Source organism: Epinephelus moara, chromosome 16, assembly GCF_006386435.1.
Source record: "Epinephelus moara isolate mb chromosome 16, YSFRI_EMoa_1.0, whole genome shotgun sequence".
Classification (NCBI taxonomy): Eukaryota; Metazoa; Chordata; class Actinopteri; order Perciformes; family Serranidae; genus Epinephelus; species Epinephelus moara.
Genome location: NC_065521.1, coordinates 33,379,066 through 33,400,825, shown reverse-complemented (window position 1 = coordinate 33,400,825; position 21,760 = coordinate 33,379,066). Strand labels below are relative to the sequence as shown.

At 46.1% G+C, this 21,760-nt stretch overlaps 1 protein-coding gene across 1 annotated transcript in view; it reads right to left on the bottom strand.

The window, feature by feature from the left end:
- The window catches only part of LOC126402309 (nuclear receptor coactivator 3-like), a 96,377-nt gene that overhangs the window by 8,249 nt on the left and 66,368 nt on the right, over window positions 1-21,760 (bottom strand). Inside the window, exons 3-17 of the mRNA XM_050064189.1 lie at window positions 16,137-16,244; window positions 13,916-14,076; window positions 11,915-12,015; window positions 11,649-11,823; window positions 9,600-9,776; window positions 7,885-7,971; window positions 7,583-7,723; window positions 5,790-5,937; window positions 4,939-5,468; window positions 3,733-4,853; window positions 3,460-3,592; window positions 2,759-2,917; window positions 2,242-2,472; window positions 536-641; window positions 250-421 (exon numbers count right to left, since the gene is read on the bottom strand). Coding sequence (XP_049920146.1) covers window positions 250-421; window positions 536-641; window positions 2,242-2,472; window positions 2,759-2,917; window positions 3,460-3,592; window positions 3,733-4,853; window positions 4,939-5,468; window positions 5,790-5,937; window positions 7,583-7,723; window positions 7,885-7,971; window positions 9,600-9,776; window positions 11,649-11,823; window positions 11,915-12,015; window positions 13,916-14,076; window positions 16,137-16,225 — 3,531 coding nt within the window. The 5' untranslated portion in view covers window positions 16,226-16,244. The remainder of the gene's footprint in view (window positions 1-249; window positions 422-535; window positions 642-2,241; window positions 2,473-2,758; window positions 2,918-3,459; window positions 3,593-3,732; window positions 4,854-4,938; window positions 5,469-5,789; window positions 5,938-7,582; window positions 7,724-7,884; window positions 7,972-9,599; window positions 9,777-11,648; window positions 11,824-11,914; window positions 12,016-13,915; window positions 14,077-16,136; window positions 16,245-21,760) is intronic.

Below are 21,760 nucleotides of genomic sequence, written 5' to 3'. Positions count from 1 at the left end.
CCAATTGGTTGGCTCTGTAATTGTCTTTTTCTAAGCAGCACAGACAGATCCCTCCGGGCTCATCTATCTCCCTTCAGTGAGAGAACAGTCTGAACACGGTGAGTCATGACTGAAATATCTAATGCAAAGATGAACGTACGGCTCACTTATGAGTCATGACATGCAGACTGATTATTTCTCCTTTCACTTTACTTCTAGAGGGATCGAGAGGAGCACTGAGATGAGAGCGATGTTTTCCTGATGGCCTACCTGGCTGACGAGGTCTGGGATGCCCAGGGCTCGATCTATCTCCTCCAGAGCGATGCCATCCGTGTTATTCAGCAGAGAGTCCAGCTGGTCCAGAAGTGCCCGTTCGTCGCTCTGACCCTCACTGGTGGTGGGAGGCACCAGCAGATCATCTAAGGTGTTGCCAAACTGGCGTCTACAAGGCAAAGACACACACACACACTCACTATGAGGGTCAGTATAAACTGCCTCCTGAACTCAATGCAGTTTATCAGGACTAAATACAGACAATAATGGATGTTGCACTGACCTGTTACCCTCCATGCCCATTATAGTGTCTGGCCAGGAGGGGGACTGGTTGGGCTGGCCCTGCTGGCTGAAGGGGCTCATACCCATGCCCATGTCAGCGGAGCCTCCTAAACCACAAATACATTCATTTAATTTCTACACATACAAAATAAGATAAATAAACTATATACATCTTTCGCTAACAATCAGCCACAACATTAAGACAACATTAACCATCTTGCTACAATGCAATGTTCTGCTGGGAAACCTTAGGTACTGGCATCCATGTGAATGCCACCTGACACACTCCACGCACCCAAACACCATTGCAGAGCAAGTACTCCTTCTCTCATGGCAACATCACTCCCTGATGGTAGTGCCCCCCCAGCAGAACAAGGAACCATGCCACACCACAAAAACTGCTCAGGAGTGGCCCATGGAACGTGACAAAAAGCTCAAGGCGTCAACCTGGCCTCTAAATTCCCCTGATCCCAATCTGCTCAAGGATTTGTGGGACGTGCTGGTACACCAGAGGTACCCTGATCCACGGTGGGTCTTCCTTGGACCAGACTTAACTCTGACCTGTCGAGGCATCGATGCAGGACTTCTGGGGGTGTCTGGTGGTGTCTGGCACCAGGGCGTTGGCAGTGCTGTGGGTTGTGAGGTGGGGCACCAGCATGTCACACAGATGCTCGACCGGATTGGGATGTGGGGAATCTGGAGGCCAGGTTGACATCTGGGACTTTATGTCACGTTTTTCGAGCCATTCCTGAGCAGTTTTTTCAGTGTGGCAAGGTGCGTTATTCTGCTGGGGAGTGACGCTGCCATGCGGAGAGTATTTGGTCTGTAGTGGTGTTTGGTTGAGTGGAGTGTGTCAGGTGGCATCAACATGAATGCCAGGACCAAAGTTTTCCCACCAGAAAAATGCAATGTAACGAGATGATCAGTGTTATTCACTTCACCTGTGGTTTTAATGTTGTGGCTGATGAGTGTATACAGATGCTGTATGTCCATGATGGATAATTGCACAGAGTATTTGTAATATAAATATGGTGTACAGCATTTAAATAGAAAAATATTATTGCACAAGTAGGAAAAACTGCACAGGAATGTTGCAGATGTATAATTCAAAATATGTGCATTCAGATAAACACACAGGCTTGTAATTAAATATTAATATCAAATATATATAAATATATATATTGATGATATAATGATATGCAAATTATATAATGATGTAATATGATGTGATACAGGGCAGTTAGAAGCTACAGCTTATACAGGTAGAATGTATAACCTGTACACCTGTCAACATATGTAACATCGTGTCAGATGCCAAAAGTCAAAAACGGTGGTTGGGATAATTTGGATGGGTGTCCACACATTTTTGGCCAGCTAACAGCCTGAATCAAAGGCCTTCAATATTGGTCTGTCATTAAAGATTGAAACATCTCAACAACTATTAGATGGATTGCCACAAAATCTAGTTCAGACATTTGTGTTTCCCTCTGGATGAATTGTTGCAGCTTTAGCGATCCCTAAACTTTTTACTCTGCACTGTCAGGTCAGAATTTTTATTTGATTTATAACCACATACCTGTGCATCAGCTTCAACTGTACTTTATTCTTTACACTTCTCCCTGATCTTTGGTACATATCTTCCCATTAAACCACCTATGATATTTTTTCCAGCACCATCAACACCTGGCAACAGAAAGACAGACGTACCCATATCCATGAGCTGTTGCTGCAGCATAGACCTGGTGCCCGGTACGCTGTTGGAGCGGCCGACCATCGGTCCTGACATCATGCCCTTGCTGTTGTTATACTCCATGCCTGGGCGCATCATGGAGGGGTGTCCTGCTGAGCCCACTGGGCTGCCACTGGAGCGGGACATGCCCCAGTCTGCTGACCCTCCCATGGGAGACCTCTGGGGAACCATGCCCCTGTTCATTGGCCCTGGTGATACATAAACAACAGATGTGCACATGTCAGTATCATGTTTAAGGAGAGCAGTGTGGCACCTTCATAGTCCTCAACATTTACCATCTTAAATATGTGTTTTTAAAAAGACAGTTCATCCCATAATCGTCTCCCTTACCTGTCCCTTAAAAGTTTAAAGGCTATCTCATAATTGGGTACCCTAATTTGGGTACTGCATACTCTTATGATAATGAGAGGGGCACACAGAGAGGTGTGAGATAAAAATGTGCTGAACACTTTTACACTTAACACACAAACTCACCCATGTTTCCTGGGTAGCCGTCCGGACTGCCCATCATGTTCTCCTGCTTGATGAGCATGGGGCGCCGACCTGCTCCTCCAGGCCCCCCAGGAGGCTTCCCCTCCATGGACATGGCCCTCTGGAAGGGCCCCCGAGGCCCTGGACCTATTCCTGGACTCCCTGTCAACAGAAAGTATAAACTCATTGGTCACATATGTAGTCCTCAGAAATAAGGAGAATTATGTCTGTGTTGTGTGAAAGTGTGGGTGGGTGATATGGGGTAAAGTAATATCTCAGTATCCTCTGGTGTTCTGAAAATATTGATATCTTCAGTGTTTATAAACTTCACATACCAGTCACCAACCACAAATAATAAACAATACTTTTCATAAAACACTGCATCATGTACACTCACATTCATCTCTTGATGCTGTGAGGTAGAAACACATTTTCAAATAGCCTTCACTATCAAGCATTTGCAAACAGATCTTTTAATTTTACACATTAAATTAAATTAAAAAGTGTTATTCCAAAAAAAAAAGGGTCAGAAAATAATGAGGCATGTATTTGTGAGCTGTAGGAGTTAAACAAAACTCAGCACACGATGATGCCAGATGTCGTTTCACTGGCATTTTATACTGATGTCATCGGATATGATGTCATGACGCCCACCCTGCATGTGACTGTCACTTCTCATAGGCTTTGACCCTTGAATCACTTACCCTGCAGGCTGTCGTCAAGGCAACCCTGTGGTTTGCTTCCTGTGTCGTTTGCTCCTCCACCTCCAGCCTGATCCGGGTAAAAGTCAGAGCTTGAACCCCTCAGATCTCCGAGAATAGACTCCAGGTTGTGCAACTGAACATTAAAAAAGGCCAGATTTTGTTATTACGTAAATGTTAAGATTCAAACTCAAAGGACAGAGTGCGGTTGGTGTCAGCTAAATGTCAATAACAATATTATAGTTGCATCATGTCATGACAGAGAGGAAGTCTTACGTCATCAGGTGGCTCTGACTTGATCTTGCTCTCAGGATGTTCAGGTGCAGGGCCGGGTCCAGATCCAGGTCCGCCCCGTGCAGGGCCGCCAGCAGCCCCCGGAGCTCCCTTTCCATCCAGCTCTTCGAGTTTAGGCTTGACATCCACTGGCTCTTTGGGATCATCCTTATTGAGGAGGTAGTGGAGGAGGGCGTGGGTCTTCTCCTTCTTCGGGCTGTGCTGCTCCTGCTTGGGCTCCGTGACCATCCCCGGCCCGGCCCCGGCCCCTGATCCTCCTGTTCCAGCCTCACCACTCTCCTGGCCTCCCAGCGTCACCTTTCCTGTAGCCTCGGCTGTGATCTTAGCTACTTCATCGGGGGTGTTTCCGTTTTGAAGAAGCTTGTGGAGGATCTTGTGCTTTTCTTGCAGCGTGCCTGTGTAGTGGGCTGACGATATTGATGTTGACACGCCCCCTGGCCCTGTCGCCTGGCCGGCGTTGGCACCGGCTGAAGAAGAGGAGGAGACTCCAGTAGATGAAGGGCTAGTCATGCCTCCAGTGGGGTCCTTGCTGTCTGAGCCTGCAGGAGTGCCACTGTTGGTTGATGGGGGTGGCACTGGGGGCCCTGTTGGCCCACTTCCACCTATTCCCAGCTCCTCAGTCGGGGAAGTCAGCAACTGCAGCAACTTCTTATGCCCCTTACTGTCTGGCACCCTCCGAGGGGGTTCAGAGCTCGCCACCCCCGCCTCATTGCTCCCCTCTCCCGACTCTTTAGTCGCTGCAGTTGCCTGGCTGTCTGGTCTGTCTCCAGAACTCTCAGCCGGAGGATGCTGATGATGGTGGTGATGGTGCATGGGGTGGTGATGGTCGCTGGGCCCCGGCCCTAAGCCTCCCGCTGGGCTTTTGGAGCCATCTTGGCCTGGTTTGACCGGCTGACTGGGCTGAGAGGAAGCGGAGGAGGAGTGCACACTGGGAGAGCTGTCAGGTTTGTGGGCTGGTGAGGGCGATGTTAGGGTTGAGGGGAGGGAGCTCCCTACTCCTTCACTGATCGCTTGTAGGGCGTTTAGGGAGCTGCTGGAGAAGGTGGTGGTGCTCCCTCCACTTCCGCCACCACTGACAATGCCACTCATAGGAGAGTGTATGCCTGAGAAAAAAAAAAACTCACATCAAACAAACAAGTCAATCAATTCGTAAATATCTGATGTTGAATTAGACATCAATCGACTAACCTCCAGGTGAGAACTGGTTGGCCCCCATCTTTGGGCTCCCTCGATTACGGGGTGACATCAGGAGTCCCTGCTGGGGGCCGCCCATTCTGGGGCTTCCCGAAGGACTGTTCATGCCACTCAGCCCAAACCCTCCGCTGCTCTGAAACGGGGGCTGTTGTGGGTGCTGCTGCATGCCTTGGCCTGGGTGATTCATGGGACCCATCTGATTCATCTGATTCATGTGCCCCACCTGATTCATCTGCCCCATCTGATTCATCTGCATCATGCGGCTGCCCATGCCTCCACCTCCACTTCCCCCTCCACTGCTCCCTCCATACATGGAGCCGCCTCCCATTGGGCCCATGTGACCCATGTGGCCCTGCTCGTTCATGCCGAAGCCCCTGTTCATGCCGCCCATGCCCCCCATGCCCATCCCTCCACCAGTGTTCATGTTCATTTGGGCATTGGGGTTGGGGCCTCCCATGCCCTGTTGTCTCATAGTGTTTGGCATCATGTTCCCACCCTGAGCTGAGCGGTAGCCGTTCGGTTCTCTGTGTGGAAAGAGATGGAAAACAAGCGCAAGGTTTGAAAAGATGCAGGAACCTTGAACATAATGTATTGCCCACAATAACCACTCTCAGACTAGATGCTCAGTATGAATGCGACTAAAATACTAGCTCATGTATGGTGTTGTCTTCTCACTGTTCACAAGATGTCAGTGTATAAAAGCTACTTCAGCTGCTACTTCAGTATTTGTATGGCATGAATGCTGCGCATAGATATAACTGAAGTGCTTTTTTTTGTCCCAACAGTAAAGTGAAAAAATCCTTTATCTGTGTCTGAATGGAGTGTTTGTATTGTCAGGTTCTGACCTCTGCAGGAGGTGAGTTGAGATGAAACCTTGCGGCTCGTTGCTCATGGGGTGACGGTACAGTTTGCTCTTGGTCTGGGCTGTGACTGGAGTGCCGTCGGACAGGGAGAAGCGGTACAAGGGTGTCTCAGCGTGACCCTGCAGGAAGGCTGCACACACGGAATAAAGGACAAATTGACACCCTGAAACACTGATCTGTTAACAGACGTCATCAATCACTGCCGTCATGTTAAAACCATCTCTGTGATTACAGTGAGGATCAATGTTGTAGCGCTCACACATTTGTATTCATGAGATCAATATTGATACACTGACGCATGAGGTGTGTATGCATGTTTATATATCCAACCAGTAGGTCTCATTGAAATTCCTTTCTGAAGTGAGGCCTGGCCGAGATAGGTAGCAACAACAAATTAAAAACAAAAAATTTAATTTAACTACAGCACTGTAAGAGAGGAGATTAAATACACAACTAAGCAAACAGTTAATTAAACACAGCAACATCCTGATGAATTTGCCTCCAGCTCTTTCATTGTGGATTTAAAGGAATACTTCAACTCTTGAACAACCATTTGCACATCAATTACTCACCCCGTGTTACATTGAATTGTTTTGGTAATAAGAATATTTATATTCAATTTTAACAGGATTTCACAACAGGTTTCAAACTTAAAGCTCCTATAAAACGGGGAACAAAGCATAAAATCTAATCATAATCCTCCCTATTCCACTGACCCCAAATAACAGCCGGAATATCGTTAATAGGACGGTCCTCCATCTCCTGAACTGTACAAAAAATTACAAATGAGCTGAAAGTCAGGCTCAATATTAAAAGAGAGGGGGAGAGATGCCTGTGTAAAAGGCAGGGTCAGAATGATGGGGTACTTTATCAGAGAGCAACAAGAACGAGAAACAAACACAAAATCTTCAGTTTACATGTAAGTGTAAGCTCTGGAAGTATTCTAGAGAAAGGACCCCAAACCTTTTGGATTCTTTTCATCTGAGTTACAAATTGAGTAGTGTATCTTTCCAAGGCAGGAAATAATGACCCTCAGTCTACACTGAATGTTTGAAGGAAGCGTTTCTCTCACATGCCCCCACGGTGAACGAAGAATCCAAAAAATCTTGATGAATTGAGGTGATGTTGGACCGCGTTTAACAACTGTAAAGTTATATCAAACCATTCCTGTTACAGACTCTCACACAACTCCTGCAGTATAATCCAAGTATTATTTATCCAGTCATATGCTCAGTACATCCCAAACACACAGCCCTTTCCAGTGGGGAACTGAACCAAAAGTGTATCTATTCTCTCTTCAAAGCCAAACAATGTAAAAACAGTCATTTTACATTGCTGAACACAGGAGCTGCTGGTCTACCACTACCACAATCTGTAGTTTGTTTGTGTTGTTGTGTGACTTTGGCGTTTTAAAGGGTGAGTTCAGATTCAATGACGTCACAAAAATAGCACAAACAAACTAACCAATTGCGGCAGAGGTAGACCAGCAACTCCCATTTAAAGCAAGGTAAAATCACTACTTTTGTCAATGGAGTCTGGCTTTGAGGAGAGAATAGGTACAGCTTTGTCTGTTTGGGAGATACTGAGCATATGATTGGATAAATGAGACTTTATACTGTTTGGTCAATGTGGAGGCATGCGAGAAAAGCAATGGGTTTTTTTTCCACAAATTCAACGTAACACGGAGTGAGTAACCGGTATACAAATGGTCATCTAAAAGCGCTTTACAAATTGAATTCTCTACGTTTAAAGTACGTCAGCAGTGTGTGACCCACCCTCATGGTAGTGGCGTTTGTGCGACCATGGCTGCCCGTCACTGTGCTGAAGGAACATCTGAATGCAACGCCTCAACAAATCCTCCCAGCCTGGACGCATCGATGCTCGCAGAGAGTTCTGGTCGATTTGGATCAGTTTGCCTGCCGGGGAGGACAGAAGGAGGACGAGTGGGGAGGGAAGGAAACAGGGAGATGCATGAGGAGATGAGTCAAACCTGTTCATGTATAACAAAGTTACGTCACGGCCTGTTAGAGCCTTCTGTGTTTTTTCAGTGAGCATTTAGGGTGACGCAGCTCCTCACCTGAGAGCTCATGTCGGGTGTTGAAGCACTCTGTTCTCTCCATGGCTGTCACCCGACGGGCCACACAGATCATACATGACTGGAGGTCTGCAGGTGAAAGGAGAGAGGAGTCAGTAATGTTTCATTAATGTACTCAAGACTTATCGTTTTGGGTTTTTAATGACTTTCACTGAAAAAATGCTTCTCTAGCTCCCTCCTGCAGATTAATTAAAATGAGAGAAGAGATTTGCACTCTTTAATGACCCCAGGACTTTCTTGAAGTAGAATCAGGTGTGTGTAGCACACTCAGCAAACATATATGTACTGCGCATATAGCTAAAAAACACAATTGTTAGTTCAAAACAGCTGACTTTAACTGACTTTGGACTCTAGCAGACCAAGAGAAAAATGGATGTACCTTCAATACATGTATGGGTGAAGGAGGTGGCATCATGTGTTGTATTGGAAAGACTCAGTTATATAACAAGAGGAAGGGCAGAAGAATTTGAAAAAGTGTGGAAACCTTTTTTGAAATATCTCCAACATCAAGGTACACAGTGCATGTGTTGTTGAGTGTTTCTAAACTTTTGCTGTTTTATTTTGTTGTTCTTTTGTTTTTCTTGTATGGCATGTCTTTTATTCTATTTTATTTTTTATTCTAATTTTTTGTTAAAAATATGAAATACATGAATTTGTATGTGTGAATGTGAAATTCAATAAAAATATGGTTGAAAAATCTAATTAATTAAATACATGTGCAACTTTTTTTTGTTCTAGTGAGCTGACATATTTTTTATTGATTTATTTAATATTAAACCAATTTAACTCAGATTTTATGTCATTTTATTTTAATTTTTTTTATTTCATCTGCGTTCAAAACATCCCTTTTGTGGAGGGAAACATGGTTAACATTTGAGACGCACATGGCTAAAAAAGCTCCAGTAATAGAAAGTGGAGAGAAAAATAGGGGCTCAAATAAGCTTCTAATTATGTAACCAAGTCCTTCTGAGTGAGACACAAATATTTTTTAACTACAATGCATCTGCCTTGTGAATTTATTTATTTTTTATTTTTTAAATCAGATTGTCAACCAAAGTTTTGTGTTTTAAATGTGATTTTTACTTTCTTTTAAAGATCCCCTCCAGACAATTTTAAAGTGGTCTGCTTGACATAATAATATATCTAAACATCCGTAGTTTCAAAAGTTCACTGAAAAGTCCAGTCTTACTGTATATGTGCACTGGAGGTTTTTAATTTCAATGTCACCCTAGTGTTGTCAGAAATATTGATTTATCGATACATACTGATTTTGAATATTTGAAATGGCTTTAATAGTCTTCTTCCGCAGTACTGATGCACCTGTACCAGCTGTGCGTTCTCACTCTGTCTTATTGTTAGTGTTTACTACAGTCAATCTGTTGTTCTCTAACCAAGAAAAGAAGTTGGCATTGTCATGTTATAGCCTTGTTATATCAATCTTTTGATACACTTTTGTACTGAATGCCCTCAATGTCAAATTTCCCCTGTGGTATCAAAAATTATATTGAATATCGATATATCTCTAGCTGTGATGTCACAAAAAACTTTTTAGATTTGAGGTAACCACTAAGAAACTTTCCACCAAAAGCATTTTTAAGTGGAGAGGAACTGCAGGTTAACACAGATGAATCCCAACACAGTAAAATCCTTAAATAAAACTCTACAAAGTGTGTAAACTTGTGACTGTCCCAGCGTACCTTCACCCTCCTCAATCATGGCCTTGGGCTGAGTGAGAGCAAAACACTGCATGGTCTCGTAGCGTGGCCCTCCTGGCCCCTCTTCCATGGGGCCGTGGCCAAACTTGACCAGCATCCGGCAAGTGAAGGTGTGACTCTTCTGTCGGGCTGCCTCGCTTCCCCACGACACTCCATTTACTAAAAAAAGGAACCACAAACACAAAGAAATTTACATTCATGACTAAATTTGGACGGAGAAATTCCTGGGACTGAAAACTAAATGTAGCCATGAATGGATCGCCTGTAATCAGATGTCACGGCAACTCACACCCTTTTCCTGCCTCACACAAACACAGAAAAAACAAACAAACCACAATGCAACATGTATTTTTCCCTCTTAAATTGAGTAGCAGAAGACTCTCCTGCTGTCCGGATGCCTGGCTAAATGGACCATGGGATTAATGTAGCCAAGGTGTCGATTTCCAATATCTCTCCCTCTCAGTCTGCTCTGCAGCGGGCAGAGGCCAGGGACACTCAGCCATCTATCCTCATTTAGGCCCTGACTTCTCATCACAGCACGCACACACACACACACACACACACATTTAGACGGGGTCACCTTCACATGGGAGAGGGAGGAAAAGAGACAGAAAGGGGAGGCAAACTTCAGAGAGACATCTAACTGTCCTCCAAGGTCTGCGTGAAGCCTTAACAGGGGCCTTGAGTTGGCCGGAGGTTTCTGTCTGGCAGGTGCGGGGAGGATACAAGAGAAGACCCAGGAGAGCGAGATATGTCGGAGGGGGGCGGGGAGGGGCTAACTGATAGTGAGAGGTGATTTAACAAGGCCTTGGGACAGAGAACGCAGCGCAGGCGCTGGGGCCGACATCTCTCCCCTCAGACACAATTAGCCGACAGCGAGGCAAGACAGAGGGGTCAAAAAACACACTCAAACAAAAGCTCAAACATGTTTTGTGCACGAGCGTCTGTTTTTGTTAGTGTGTGTGTATTTAACTGTAGCTGGCGTGGTCAGCGGTCATCCCGCAGGAATGTGCAGCGAGAGCGTATTTCATTCATGGGCCCAAAAGATAATGAAGGGGCAGAGCAGCAGAGCGAGACACAATGAGGGGCGGGAGAGAGCAGAGAGGGAAGCAGGTTGAGAAACAGACAATATTTCGTCTTAGCAGGCAGCCGTATCAAGTATGAATGAGGCTGCGAAAGAGTGAGTCGAGAGAAGCACGAGGGACGCTCGGAGGAAAAGTAGATAAAGATGAGTCTTAAAAGATAAAGAGAGTGAATGAATAAAGGAGCGTGCAGGGGGAACGGGAGGAATAAGTGAGAGAACGTGTCAATGACATGTCGGAGCAGCCGCTGCTTAGGAACATTACTGCGGAGTTAATCGAGTAGCAGGTTCAGTCGAGCACACATATCCATAATTAATCAGCTTTATAAATAGTGCTCTGTGCACACACTCGTGGGCACACACACACACACACACACACACACACAGGCATTGCCTTTAAAAAATGCAGTCCTATTGCTGACATAGGCATGTAAATATACACAATAATTCACATGCACACGCAAACACGAACTGAATTAAGTAGTAGGAAAGTGTGGAGGTGCATTATTCAGCAGTAAGTAGTTTCCAGATGGCTGCCATGGGATCTGAATAGAGCTCAGGCCTGTTTTACACTGTCTGGACCACTGAGTGTGACTGACAGCTGCGCTACGCTCTGCCTGCTTAGCACCGAGTGGGTGGGTGCTCCCGTGCACATGTGTGTTTTGTCAGGTGTGTGTGTGTGTCTTTCTGAAAAGCTCTTATGCACACCAACAGGCTTCCCAGGAGCTCCTCATTATAACAAGAGAAGGAGTTAAGAGCGGAGGAGCATGAATAAATAACCGAGCGAGTTTACGTTGACGTGCGTGTGTGCGCGGAGTTGTTGTAACCTCTCAAAGTTTGTTTTATACCTCGGCCCTGTGGAAGATGTCAAGCAGGGTTTGCTTCTGAGCAGATGTGCAGCTTCCCTGTGAGTGTGTGTAAGCATGTGTGTGTGTGTGTGTGTTTCTCACTGTTGGTCTTGGGTAGGTTCTTGTGGAACTCCTCCCTGTCGTCCTCATGGAGAATATTGTACACGCTGGTGTTGATGAGCTCCTCCTGTTTGTACTGCAGGTACTGCGTCACGTTGTCCGACACAAACACGATGCTGCCCTCCCGGTTCACCACAAACAGGAAGCCGTCCAGAGCCTGAGGGCACAGTGACAGGAAGTCACCACCGGCTCAGCTGGCTGATGAATAAATATCATCCGATTTGACTTGGGTGGAGCGCTGGACTCACCTGCAGCAGGAGCGGCCCCAGGTGGTCCTTATCGATGACCCCCTGACCTGTCGAGGACACGTCTGACTTCTGGACGTCGTCGTCGTTAGATGAAGCTTTTCCTGTGGGAGAGGAAAGAGATGAAATGCATTAGAGAAAAAATATGAACAGCCATTTCAAGCCTAGCTGCTTACAAAGAAGCTAAAAAAAAGAGCAAAGGAGAAACACAAGGAGAGCTACCTGAGAGTGGAGGAAACAGCCAGTCATTCACTACTACAGCTGCACCAGCAGGGGGCAGCGTTTCTCAATCTTCACTTTAATTTTTTATTTTTTTTTTAATTTAAAACTACAGGTGAGGAGGGAGACGGACGGAGGCAGGTTTCTCTGAGGAGCCCGTCAGGAGGAGTAGAGGGCTGGGTGCATGTGGAGCAGGTAGCAGCCGTCCTCTTGCTTTATATTCAGTGTCAGACTCTGAGGGACTGTCTGGTAGGCTGGGGCTGAGAGAGAGAGAGCGCGGGAGAGAGCTAGAGAGGCTCTGGAAGCTGTAATGGTGCAGGGGCAGGAGCTGAGGCACCTGAATTAATGGAGGGGCTGAGGCTGAGAGAGAGAAAGAAAGATGGAGAGAGGGAAAGGGAGAGACAGGAAGAACCGGAGCTGAACCAGAGGGATGTGGACGGAGACGACGCTGACAGAGAACGGCTGCTGTTTGGGTTGTTGTATTAATGCAGGGCTTGGTCTGAGAAAGAGGCGGGGGCTGCTCGGCTACAGGAATCATTCTATCTGATTAGCTCCCAAGGGGCACAGATACCCACACAAAAGAGAAAAAAAAGCCACTGCTGCCTACATCCAGGCACTGTGAAGTTAAGGTGGAGAAGGACTGAAAGAAAACGAGACATAAACAGAGTGAGCGTGAGACAGAAAGAGAGAGAGGCTGCACTCCATCAGTTCACTCAATATCTTTAAGATGCTGGGAGCAAACCTGAAGATGCTGCAACTCATTGTGCTGCAATACAGATGAGAGGGCGGGAAAAAAAAAAACAGGGGAGCAGGAGAGGAAAAAGACGAAAGCAGAGTACGTTAAGTGAGATGAAAAACAGGAGTGATTGATGGAGAAAAGAGCAAAAATGAAGACTGGCAGAAAGAGCAACTGAAAGTGAGAGGAGGAGAAGAGGAACAGGTAGAGAGCGAGAGACGAGTCTAAACGCCCGTGTCATTTCTGTCTTCACTTCCTGTAACTATGGCAACCTGTCAGCAGCCAGTCAGGGCCAGCTGTAGCCTCTTCCCCTTCCTGTCGAGGTGGCAGACGCTGACTGAGCCGAGCAGAGACACGAGAACAAAATTCAACCCCTGATCTCGAGAAATTCACCTTGAATGGAAAGACTGATGCGCCGGTCCAAATGTGAGAGTTAAAATATGTTCGTTCTGCGCCGGGTGGTGCGTCTGCGAAGCGAAAACCTCAGCCTGAAGCTTTTTAAATTGTTCTCAGTGGAAATGACCGCTGCATAATGGAGATAGAAGTATGACAACGGCAGCTGTAACAGAACTAATAATTTGGCAGTTCAGCAGAATGGATGGGCATGTGATTACCTGCAAACGTCCAATTAAACAGCCCCTGGCGAGGGCAGCACACAGCTGTGCATGCCCATAACACACACACACTCACACACACAGACACACACACATGAATGACAGGTTCACAAAGCATTGCCAATGTTTCCTCCCAAACATAAACAGTTGAGGCTGTGAAATTTGTGGGAGATGAATGACTGATTCGTCCTTGCACCTGGGCTCTGAGGAGGCACATGTGTGTGAGTGTGTGTGTGTGTGTGTGTGTGTGTGTGTGCACGTGTGTATATTTGTGTGTGTGTCCAGCTGTCTTCCCCTTTCTCTCTTTCTCTCCTCAATACCTTTTCCCCATGTTTCCTACACACACTTCTCAACAATCCATCTGACTTGCGATGCACCTGTCCGGCTCCAGCTCTCAGGAGCCTTTAGTGATTTCAGACGACTGTGTCCACTCACCCTGCTCTTTGATCTGGCGGATCTGGCGCACCGTCTCTTTGAGGATGGCACATTTGTCTGGTTTGACGTTGAAGCTGTCGATGTCGCTGAGGTTGGCGGAGATCAGCTCCGCCAGCTCCTCTATGTATTTGCTCTCCTGCTCCCGTCGCTTCCTCTCACACCTGCAGGGGGCAATGTGCAAAGATTAAAGCTAAGCTAACGCTACGCCACCTCTATCAAATGTCGGTGCTGTTTATATATTTGAAAACATAAAAACTAAATTTCTAGGTGACAAGTAAGCAGTGGTTTTTATTGTAGCTGATGCACTTATATCATAACTGGAACAAACTTGCAGTACGTCCACCTTTCTTGCCGCGACTTAAATGAGATGATCGATACCACTCTGATATCTGTACGCTGAATATGAAGCTACAGCTCAGCATTAAGACTGGAGGCAGGGGGAAACAGCTAGTCTAGTAACAAGTTGTGTTTTTTGCAGGGTTATGTGCCAGACTGTCTCCTGGCCGGGTGCAGTGACTTGCTGGAATCTCTGTTGGTTACCTAGCAATGTTAGTGCATGTGAGTCCCTGTGTGTATCCCAATGGCTAGCTGAGGTAACCGTTGATAATGCCATTCTGACCCACAGTGGCAGAACAGCCTTGTCACTGAGGCGTAGCTCACACCCTCTGGCTCTCCACCAGGTTAACACTCTCTGAGCTCTGTCAACATTGTTGCCTTCATAGGTGCTGTTCATGCTGTTGCGCTGGCTCAGCCACCTCCATGTTAAGGACTGTGTGCAGACAACTTGAGCTGGAGTCTGAATCGTTAGCTCATTTTACACAGAGATGCTACGATAGGGCTGCAACAAAGACACTTCAGTACGATGGATTCGCTTTTTTATACAGAACCAAACAATTTAGGCATAAGCATTTACCATCCCTGTTATGTGGCGGTTGATCTTGTGCCCTGTTTGGAGCTCTGTTAAGGCACTCCCGAATATCACTGTCCCCCCAGTTTGTGGACATTTTTAAATGTTGTTCTTCTTTGAGTTAGCTGCTAACTGCTGCCAGCTGCTTTTTACATCTCCTAGCCGTGGGTCGCATACATAACATGTTGTCTAAATGTCACACTAGTTCCATTCTACCAGTTTTCCCTTTTACACTCTGTTACTACCCTCGCTGCTGGCTTAAAGGCAAAACAACCTTCGCCCCAATTCCACAATTGTACTTTTTAGACAGAATGGTGGGCCGGAATAATGGCCCGACATTCCCGCCTTGAACAGGCAGTGTAAAAAGGGCTGTAAATACTCTCTGAATGTTGCAAAGAGTTCCAGTCTCCTTTCCAGCCTCTATGCAAAGCTAAGCTAATCAGCTGTAGCTCCATGATAAGTGTACAGCAGTGGTGTCTAAACTTTATTTTGAATGGCGGCGAGATTAGATCATGTAAAAATACCTGGTGGCCAGCTGCTTCTTGCTTCTGGCTGCTAAAAATCACATAAAAAGAGACAAACACCAGTGTTTCATCTTCCACTGAAAAAGTAGGCCTACTCAACTGTCCACTGCTCCTGAAGGAGGCGCTGACTTTAAGCGCCTTTCTTCATTTGTTGACTTGTTTAATGTCTGTTAATGAAAACACACTAGTTTTGCCCACGTAAGTCGTACTTGGTGCATATCTACAATTGTGAGGTGAACAGAAAACGCAAAGTGATCCTGCTTGATTAAGCAATTCTGAGTGGCGTGTCACATATAGTAGCTTATATTTTGAAAGTAAAGCTACGGGCTGTTTAAAAGCTGTCTGCAGGCCATGATTGGCTCCCGGACCAGACGTCTTCACTTCCAACTCTTGGCATGAAAGAGAATAAGCATTTTTCTCAATATGTCTATGTCTTTTATGTTGTCTATTTACGTTTCAGTCCAACTTTTCTGACCTGACAAAGATCTGTGTGGGTTTGGAGTCGGTGTGCAAGTGCATTTTATTTATATCCCTACTTTCCTGGGGAGAGAAGATTTTAACTCAACGAGACTTTTAGGGGGATGAATCACATCAAAAAGGAAGTCAGTTTTTTTAACAAAGGTTTAAAAGGTGCTTTTCGTACAAAAACTACAAACAAAATCTTACATTTTAGCACACATTTAGGTTCTTAGTCATTACAGCACACAAAGGAGCCACATGGCCCGGCCTCGAGAAGCCACTGACCCAGTAGCCCACTTTCTCCTCTCTTGTGCTGATCACACACACTCACCCCAGACCAGGCGTGTCGCAAGTGGAGAGCTTGCGTTTCCGGTTTTCTGAGCTCAGAGGCTCCATGGAGTTTTCCCCCAGTCCGCTCATCGTGCACACATATCAGCACCTGAGAGGAAGGAACACACACACACACATACACAGGTGTAAATAAGGCTTTAATTCAGACAGAGGAGGGATTATATAGTCCCTTTTAGCCCTTTAGCTCTTATTATATACCTAATTGTGAAGGGGAGAAGACATGGGAATCGTCCTTTTGAACTCAGCAAAAATAAACCAATACAGACGCAGCGTGTAAAGTGGATACAGTGCGAAACAGAGTAACACAGCAGAGTAAAATATGCTTATATCATGCAAATCGTATTCTCCTGGCAGAGACTGACGAACATAAACATGTCTCGTCTGCCTCCTCCTCCTCCTCCTCCTCCTCCTCAGAAAAAGAGAGTAAGCATGTGAGGTTGTGTTTGTTTGTGTGTGTGGGCCTGTGCATGTATGAGTTCATCAGCTCATATGGTGCATACACACACACACACACACACACACACACACACACACACACACACACACAGGATTAGCAGTGTCTCTGATGATAAGCCACGCTGCACAACTAACCCCGTTAGACAGCCGTCTGTCTCCCATAATGCATCACATTTCGTCTCCAGGAAGTGAGCTGATAAAGGTTGTGGGGAAGAGAGGCAGATGGGACGAAAGGAGGCGAGGAGGAGGAGGAGGAGGAGGAGGAGGAAGAGAAGGGAAGGGAAGGGAAGGGAAGGAACGGAAGAAATAAGAGAGGGAGGGAGAAGCCGGTGCTGTGAAGTGAGCTCTGATTGGTCACTTTCTTTGCCACAGTGACAGCAGCTGACACTGGGGAAAGGTAGGAGGGAGGGAGGGAGGAAAAAAGAGGATGGAGGAAGGGAGGGAAGAGAGGAAAGTAAATGAAAGGGAGAGAGAGAGAGCACAAATATAGTGGAAGGATATACAGGGAAAATGCAGAGGAAGAAAAAATACAGAGGGGGGGAATCAGAGCGAAAAGAGGTGGAGGCAGGAGGAGGGAGCGAGCCGAGAGAAAGAGAGATAACGGCATGTCAAAGAAAGACAGGAGGGAAGGGGAACAGGTGAGAGGGGGAGGAATCAGAGGAGGAGATGTAACGTTCAGACTGTCTGGTGTGTGTTTTGAATGCATGTGTGGCGCACAGAGTGGGCTGAAAGCTTCCAGTACCCCTCTTAACCTTCACAGCCAGAGCAGCTTTTTCATTCCATTGATTACATGGTTATCCTCTGACCAGAGCACTGCCTCTCCTGCATAGTAAATCAGGCCAACGGCAGGGGAGAGATGCCGGGCCTGTTATTTAATCACCATGCACCATCATCTCATGCTCCTTCTTGTGGGATCAGAGCGGTTCATGAAAACGTCTGATTGCGTTCAGTTTCTTTTTTTTTTCCTGGGTAGAGACTGTTTTAAATCTTCAGTCGTGCGCTCTTGGCTCGCACAACAAGATCCGGCTGAAACAAGCCATGAACACACCTTCTTGTTGAGACAGAATCAATGTGAGGGGCTCGCTTTCATGCACGTCTTCAAGACCAGGTGAAACACAAGTGTATTCCCTTGCAAGACAACAACGGGGAATACTCGTGAATCTTCTTCTAAAAGCAAGAGAGGCTCTGAAGACGCGCCGATCCTCTTGCTCAATCCCTCCCGCTTTGGGTTTCTTTCAAATTTCTCTTTTAATCTCTCCCTTGAGTACCTCCCATCTGACTGTCTGTCTGACTGTCTCGTTGCCTTTGTCTGCTTGCCTACCTGCGTCTCTTCTTGCCTATCCGACTCCTGTCTGCCTCCTTGCTTGCCTGTCTACCTGCCTCATCGTTAGACAAAACCCCCGCTTGCTGTTGTCTGATGAAACCTACCACGAGGGAGACGAGGAGCAGGGGAGGCAAAAAGCAGAGAGGGGGAGGTACAAAGTCGGAGGGCTCAGAACTCGAAGAGCCAAAGCAAAGTGTTTGAGTGAAACTCCGTCTTTGCTCCTCCGACGATCCAGCCCGCCCGCCTGCCTGGCAGCCTATTGATGGAGTTCTCAAAGGGGGAGTTGCTCTAATTGCGGAGTGAATGAGGCGGCCCCAGAGAATGGTTGATTAGGAGGCTGCTGAATGCCCCAGGGAAATGGGTCACCTCCAGCCTGGCGCGGGCCGCCCGCTTTTCCAGTGCAGGGAGAAAGTCAATTACACGCCACAGGCAGTGTGGGGCCTGGTGGCAGAGAGGCAGCAGGGCTGCGGTGGGTATAATATAGCAGCAGGGGGCAGCTGGAATGAGACACGTAAAAGAGGGAAATGGGAGAGGGTGATGGCAATATGGAGGGCAGCAAGAGGCAGAGGAGAGATGGGCATGAAGATGGTAATTTGAGGAAGAAAGAATGAGGTGAAGTGGACGTGAGAGAGTGTAGAGCAGAAAGTAGACAGCAAGTCAGTTTCTCTGCACCTGTGTTAGTGCACATTTTGAATCAGAGCATTGAGAACGTCTGAATAGAAACTGGAAATTAAAAAGAAGCCTTGGCTGAGGTGGCAAAGTTGCTGAGAAGACATGCAAAACGAAGAGGAAAGCAGAAGAATACAACACATATGTCGACAGAGGAAGGACAGCGGTTACTGAAAAATAATAAAATCCTTTGTTCCTTGTATTTATACATAAATAAATACAGGAAATTGACTATTAATCACATATCGATACAGTTATACAGTTAGCGTTGAAAGAAAAGACTCTGGGCGAGAGGCTGGGTACACCCTGGACAGGTCGCCAGACTCTCGCAGGGCTGACACATAGAGACAGACAACCATTCACGCTTACATTCACACCTATGGGGAATTTATGTCTTTGGACTGTGGGAGGAAGCCAGAGTACCCGGAGAAAACCCACACACGGGGAGAACATTACATTAAATATTAGTTAAGGGCAGAATGAGTAGATATATGGGCTCATACAAAAATAGTCCCTCTCAATCATCATGTATGAAGTGTGTGGTGGTGTCTCTTCCTGCAGGGACTCTGCCCTCTGCCTATATTTTCTTATTTTGCCGTGTTCGTTTTGTATCTGGGCGTCAAACTTTGGGCAGAAAGAATGAGGGGGGTGTGTAGCCCCCAGCCAAAAATTGCGTGCAGGGTGTGAGAGCGTCGCGACCAGGTGCCTGATCACAGGCACACAGCCAAAAGAAGCCATTAAGCTGGAGAGGAGGGGCCGACTTTGAACGTTGTGTTTACAAACCACAACCGACAAATCCTAACTCCGCCTGTATACTAATAATACCAACATCTAATAGAGAGGAGGAGGAGGAGGGTGGTGAAGAGAGCTACGAGAGCAAATGTCACTGATATGAGTGTATCAGCATAGTGTCACCATACGCCTGGATGAATATGATGGTACTAACCACTTCTTTTCCAATATAACCCTGGTCTTACAGCTGCTCTTCAGAATTCTCATGAACCTTTAATACGCCACTTAGACATGTGTTGTTTTTTTTCTGTTTATTTCCCCTGAAATGTCTGACCTTCACTTCAGTGACTTGTATCAGTGCAAAGTTTGTAACTAGAGCAGTGTTTTCACATTCTTCTGCTCAAGGGGCCAATGTCTGTGAATTAACCTAAAATCTTAGATTCAAAGGTACCCCCGCAGGCTAGATTAGGTACCTCACTAATACGAAAGCCGATTGCTGTCTAAGAAAGGACACAAATATTGACTGGGGAACAGACTTCTACACATGGTCGGCAAAGAAAGCTTAAACTTCCAGGGTGAAGCGCACTTGTAGGAAAAGTAAAGCCAACAGGGTAGAGTGTGCAGTTTCTGGATTTAAACCTGACGCTAAAGTCTCCTCCCACTATCTAACATAAACCCCACTGCAGCAGATATTATTGTATGTTACACAAACACCAACACAGTGTCAGCCACTGCCAGCGAGCCTACAAGCTAACAAAGAAAAAGAATTGTAGAATCTGTATTTTGTCTGTTTTGGATTATGGGGATGGTATGGAGTAGCTGCTGCCTCTACACAGAAATCACTGATGTTGTCTACCACTCAGCTCTTAGGTTCATAACAGGGGATTCTTACAGGACAAATCACTGCCTCCTTTACCGAAAGGTTGCTGCTGCTCTCCCTGCCCTAGACTTTCCATGCAGGCGCATGGAAGGGCAGGGAGGTTTGCCCTCTCTGCCTTAAGCTTTCCATGTAGGCACATGGAAGGGCAGGGAGGTTTGCTCTCTCTGACTTGGGCTTTCTGTGAAGGCCTATGAAAGGCAAAGAGGCCCCAGAACAGAGCCATACCATCAAACATAATACTACAAATGGAAATGATGTTTTCTTTTAATAAAGTGGTCCTGACTGAAAATGTTTTAACATTTTGGCAACTGAAACGTGTGTTATACATCTACAGCCTGGTGCCTTTTCTTCTAAATTTTACTGAACCTTAATAGCAGTGACTAATCTTAAGTTTGCCCGGTAAGGCCGGCTTTGGATTCCAAATTCACAAAAGGAAAAGTCTTGGAGGAATGGAATAACAAGAATTTTATAGTACGCTGACAGATTTGCTCACTTTCACCACAAACACTCCAAAGTTAAATACCAAATAATCATAAATAGTCCATTGCGGAGTAGCCAAATTGAGGTAAAACCTATTAATGATTGCTCATTTAGACCAACTAGTAAAGCTGACAGTCCAATTTAGACTTAACAGGCTGTTACCTCCATTTGAAGGCTCCAGACAGATTTTTTTTTTGTTGGTCAAAAATGGCTCTTTTAATAATAAAGGTCACCCCTGACCTAGCACTAGCATAGCCAGGCTTATGTGAAAGAATTGGAGAAAGCAACACCTACTGCAAGCAGTGGTGGTGGGCAGGACGAAGGCCAGATCCAGACCCTTTTCAGAGTTTTGAAAAAATCACTTTTATATGGGAAAACCATGTTAAACAAAATATTAATCAGAACAGAGTATTTTTTACATACTTTAAAACTTGTGTGGCGGGGGAGTTTAAACTGCACCCTGCTGAGACGGAAGCACATCTAGCATGATAACAAGGAGCTAAAAAGAGAATTAAGATGGAAACATCTGAGTATAAAATCATTTGGAATTCATGACAGCACAGCTACAGTTGAGACAGAAACAAACATACTGCTCCTGATCAGCTGCATGTTCATTTAAGCCTTTAGACTAAATCATAGAGTTGAACATGACTCGAAGGCATTAATCAGGGCCAGAGGTAATAGTGGGAAGCTGTTAATCAGAGTGCTTATTAAGTGGCAGCTGCTTGTGGCTCGGCTGGAGGAACAAATAAGAACAGGACAAAGACTTTAGCTCTCAGCAGACCGAGCCATCATGGCTGAGTCTTCTGTTCTGCTGTCATGTACAGGTGAGTGCACCCATGCAGGTAAACAGCTCTGGAACTTTCACACTAAGTTTGACCTGGGTCTCATCCCTGATCTTGACCCGAACGATTTCAAGGGGTCACCGCCTTCACGCTGACAGTTGACCCACATATTTTCCGGGTCATTAGACGGGCGTGAAAGGAGGATCACTCAGGTCAACAGTGGTGTGGCATCACCTGGGGTGAAGCTAAACTCCTCGGATCTGCTACAGGACAGCGGC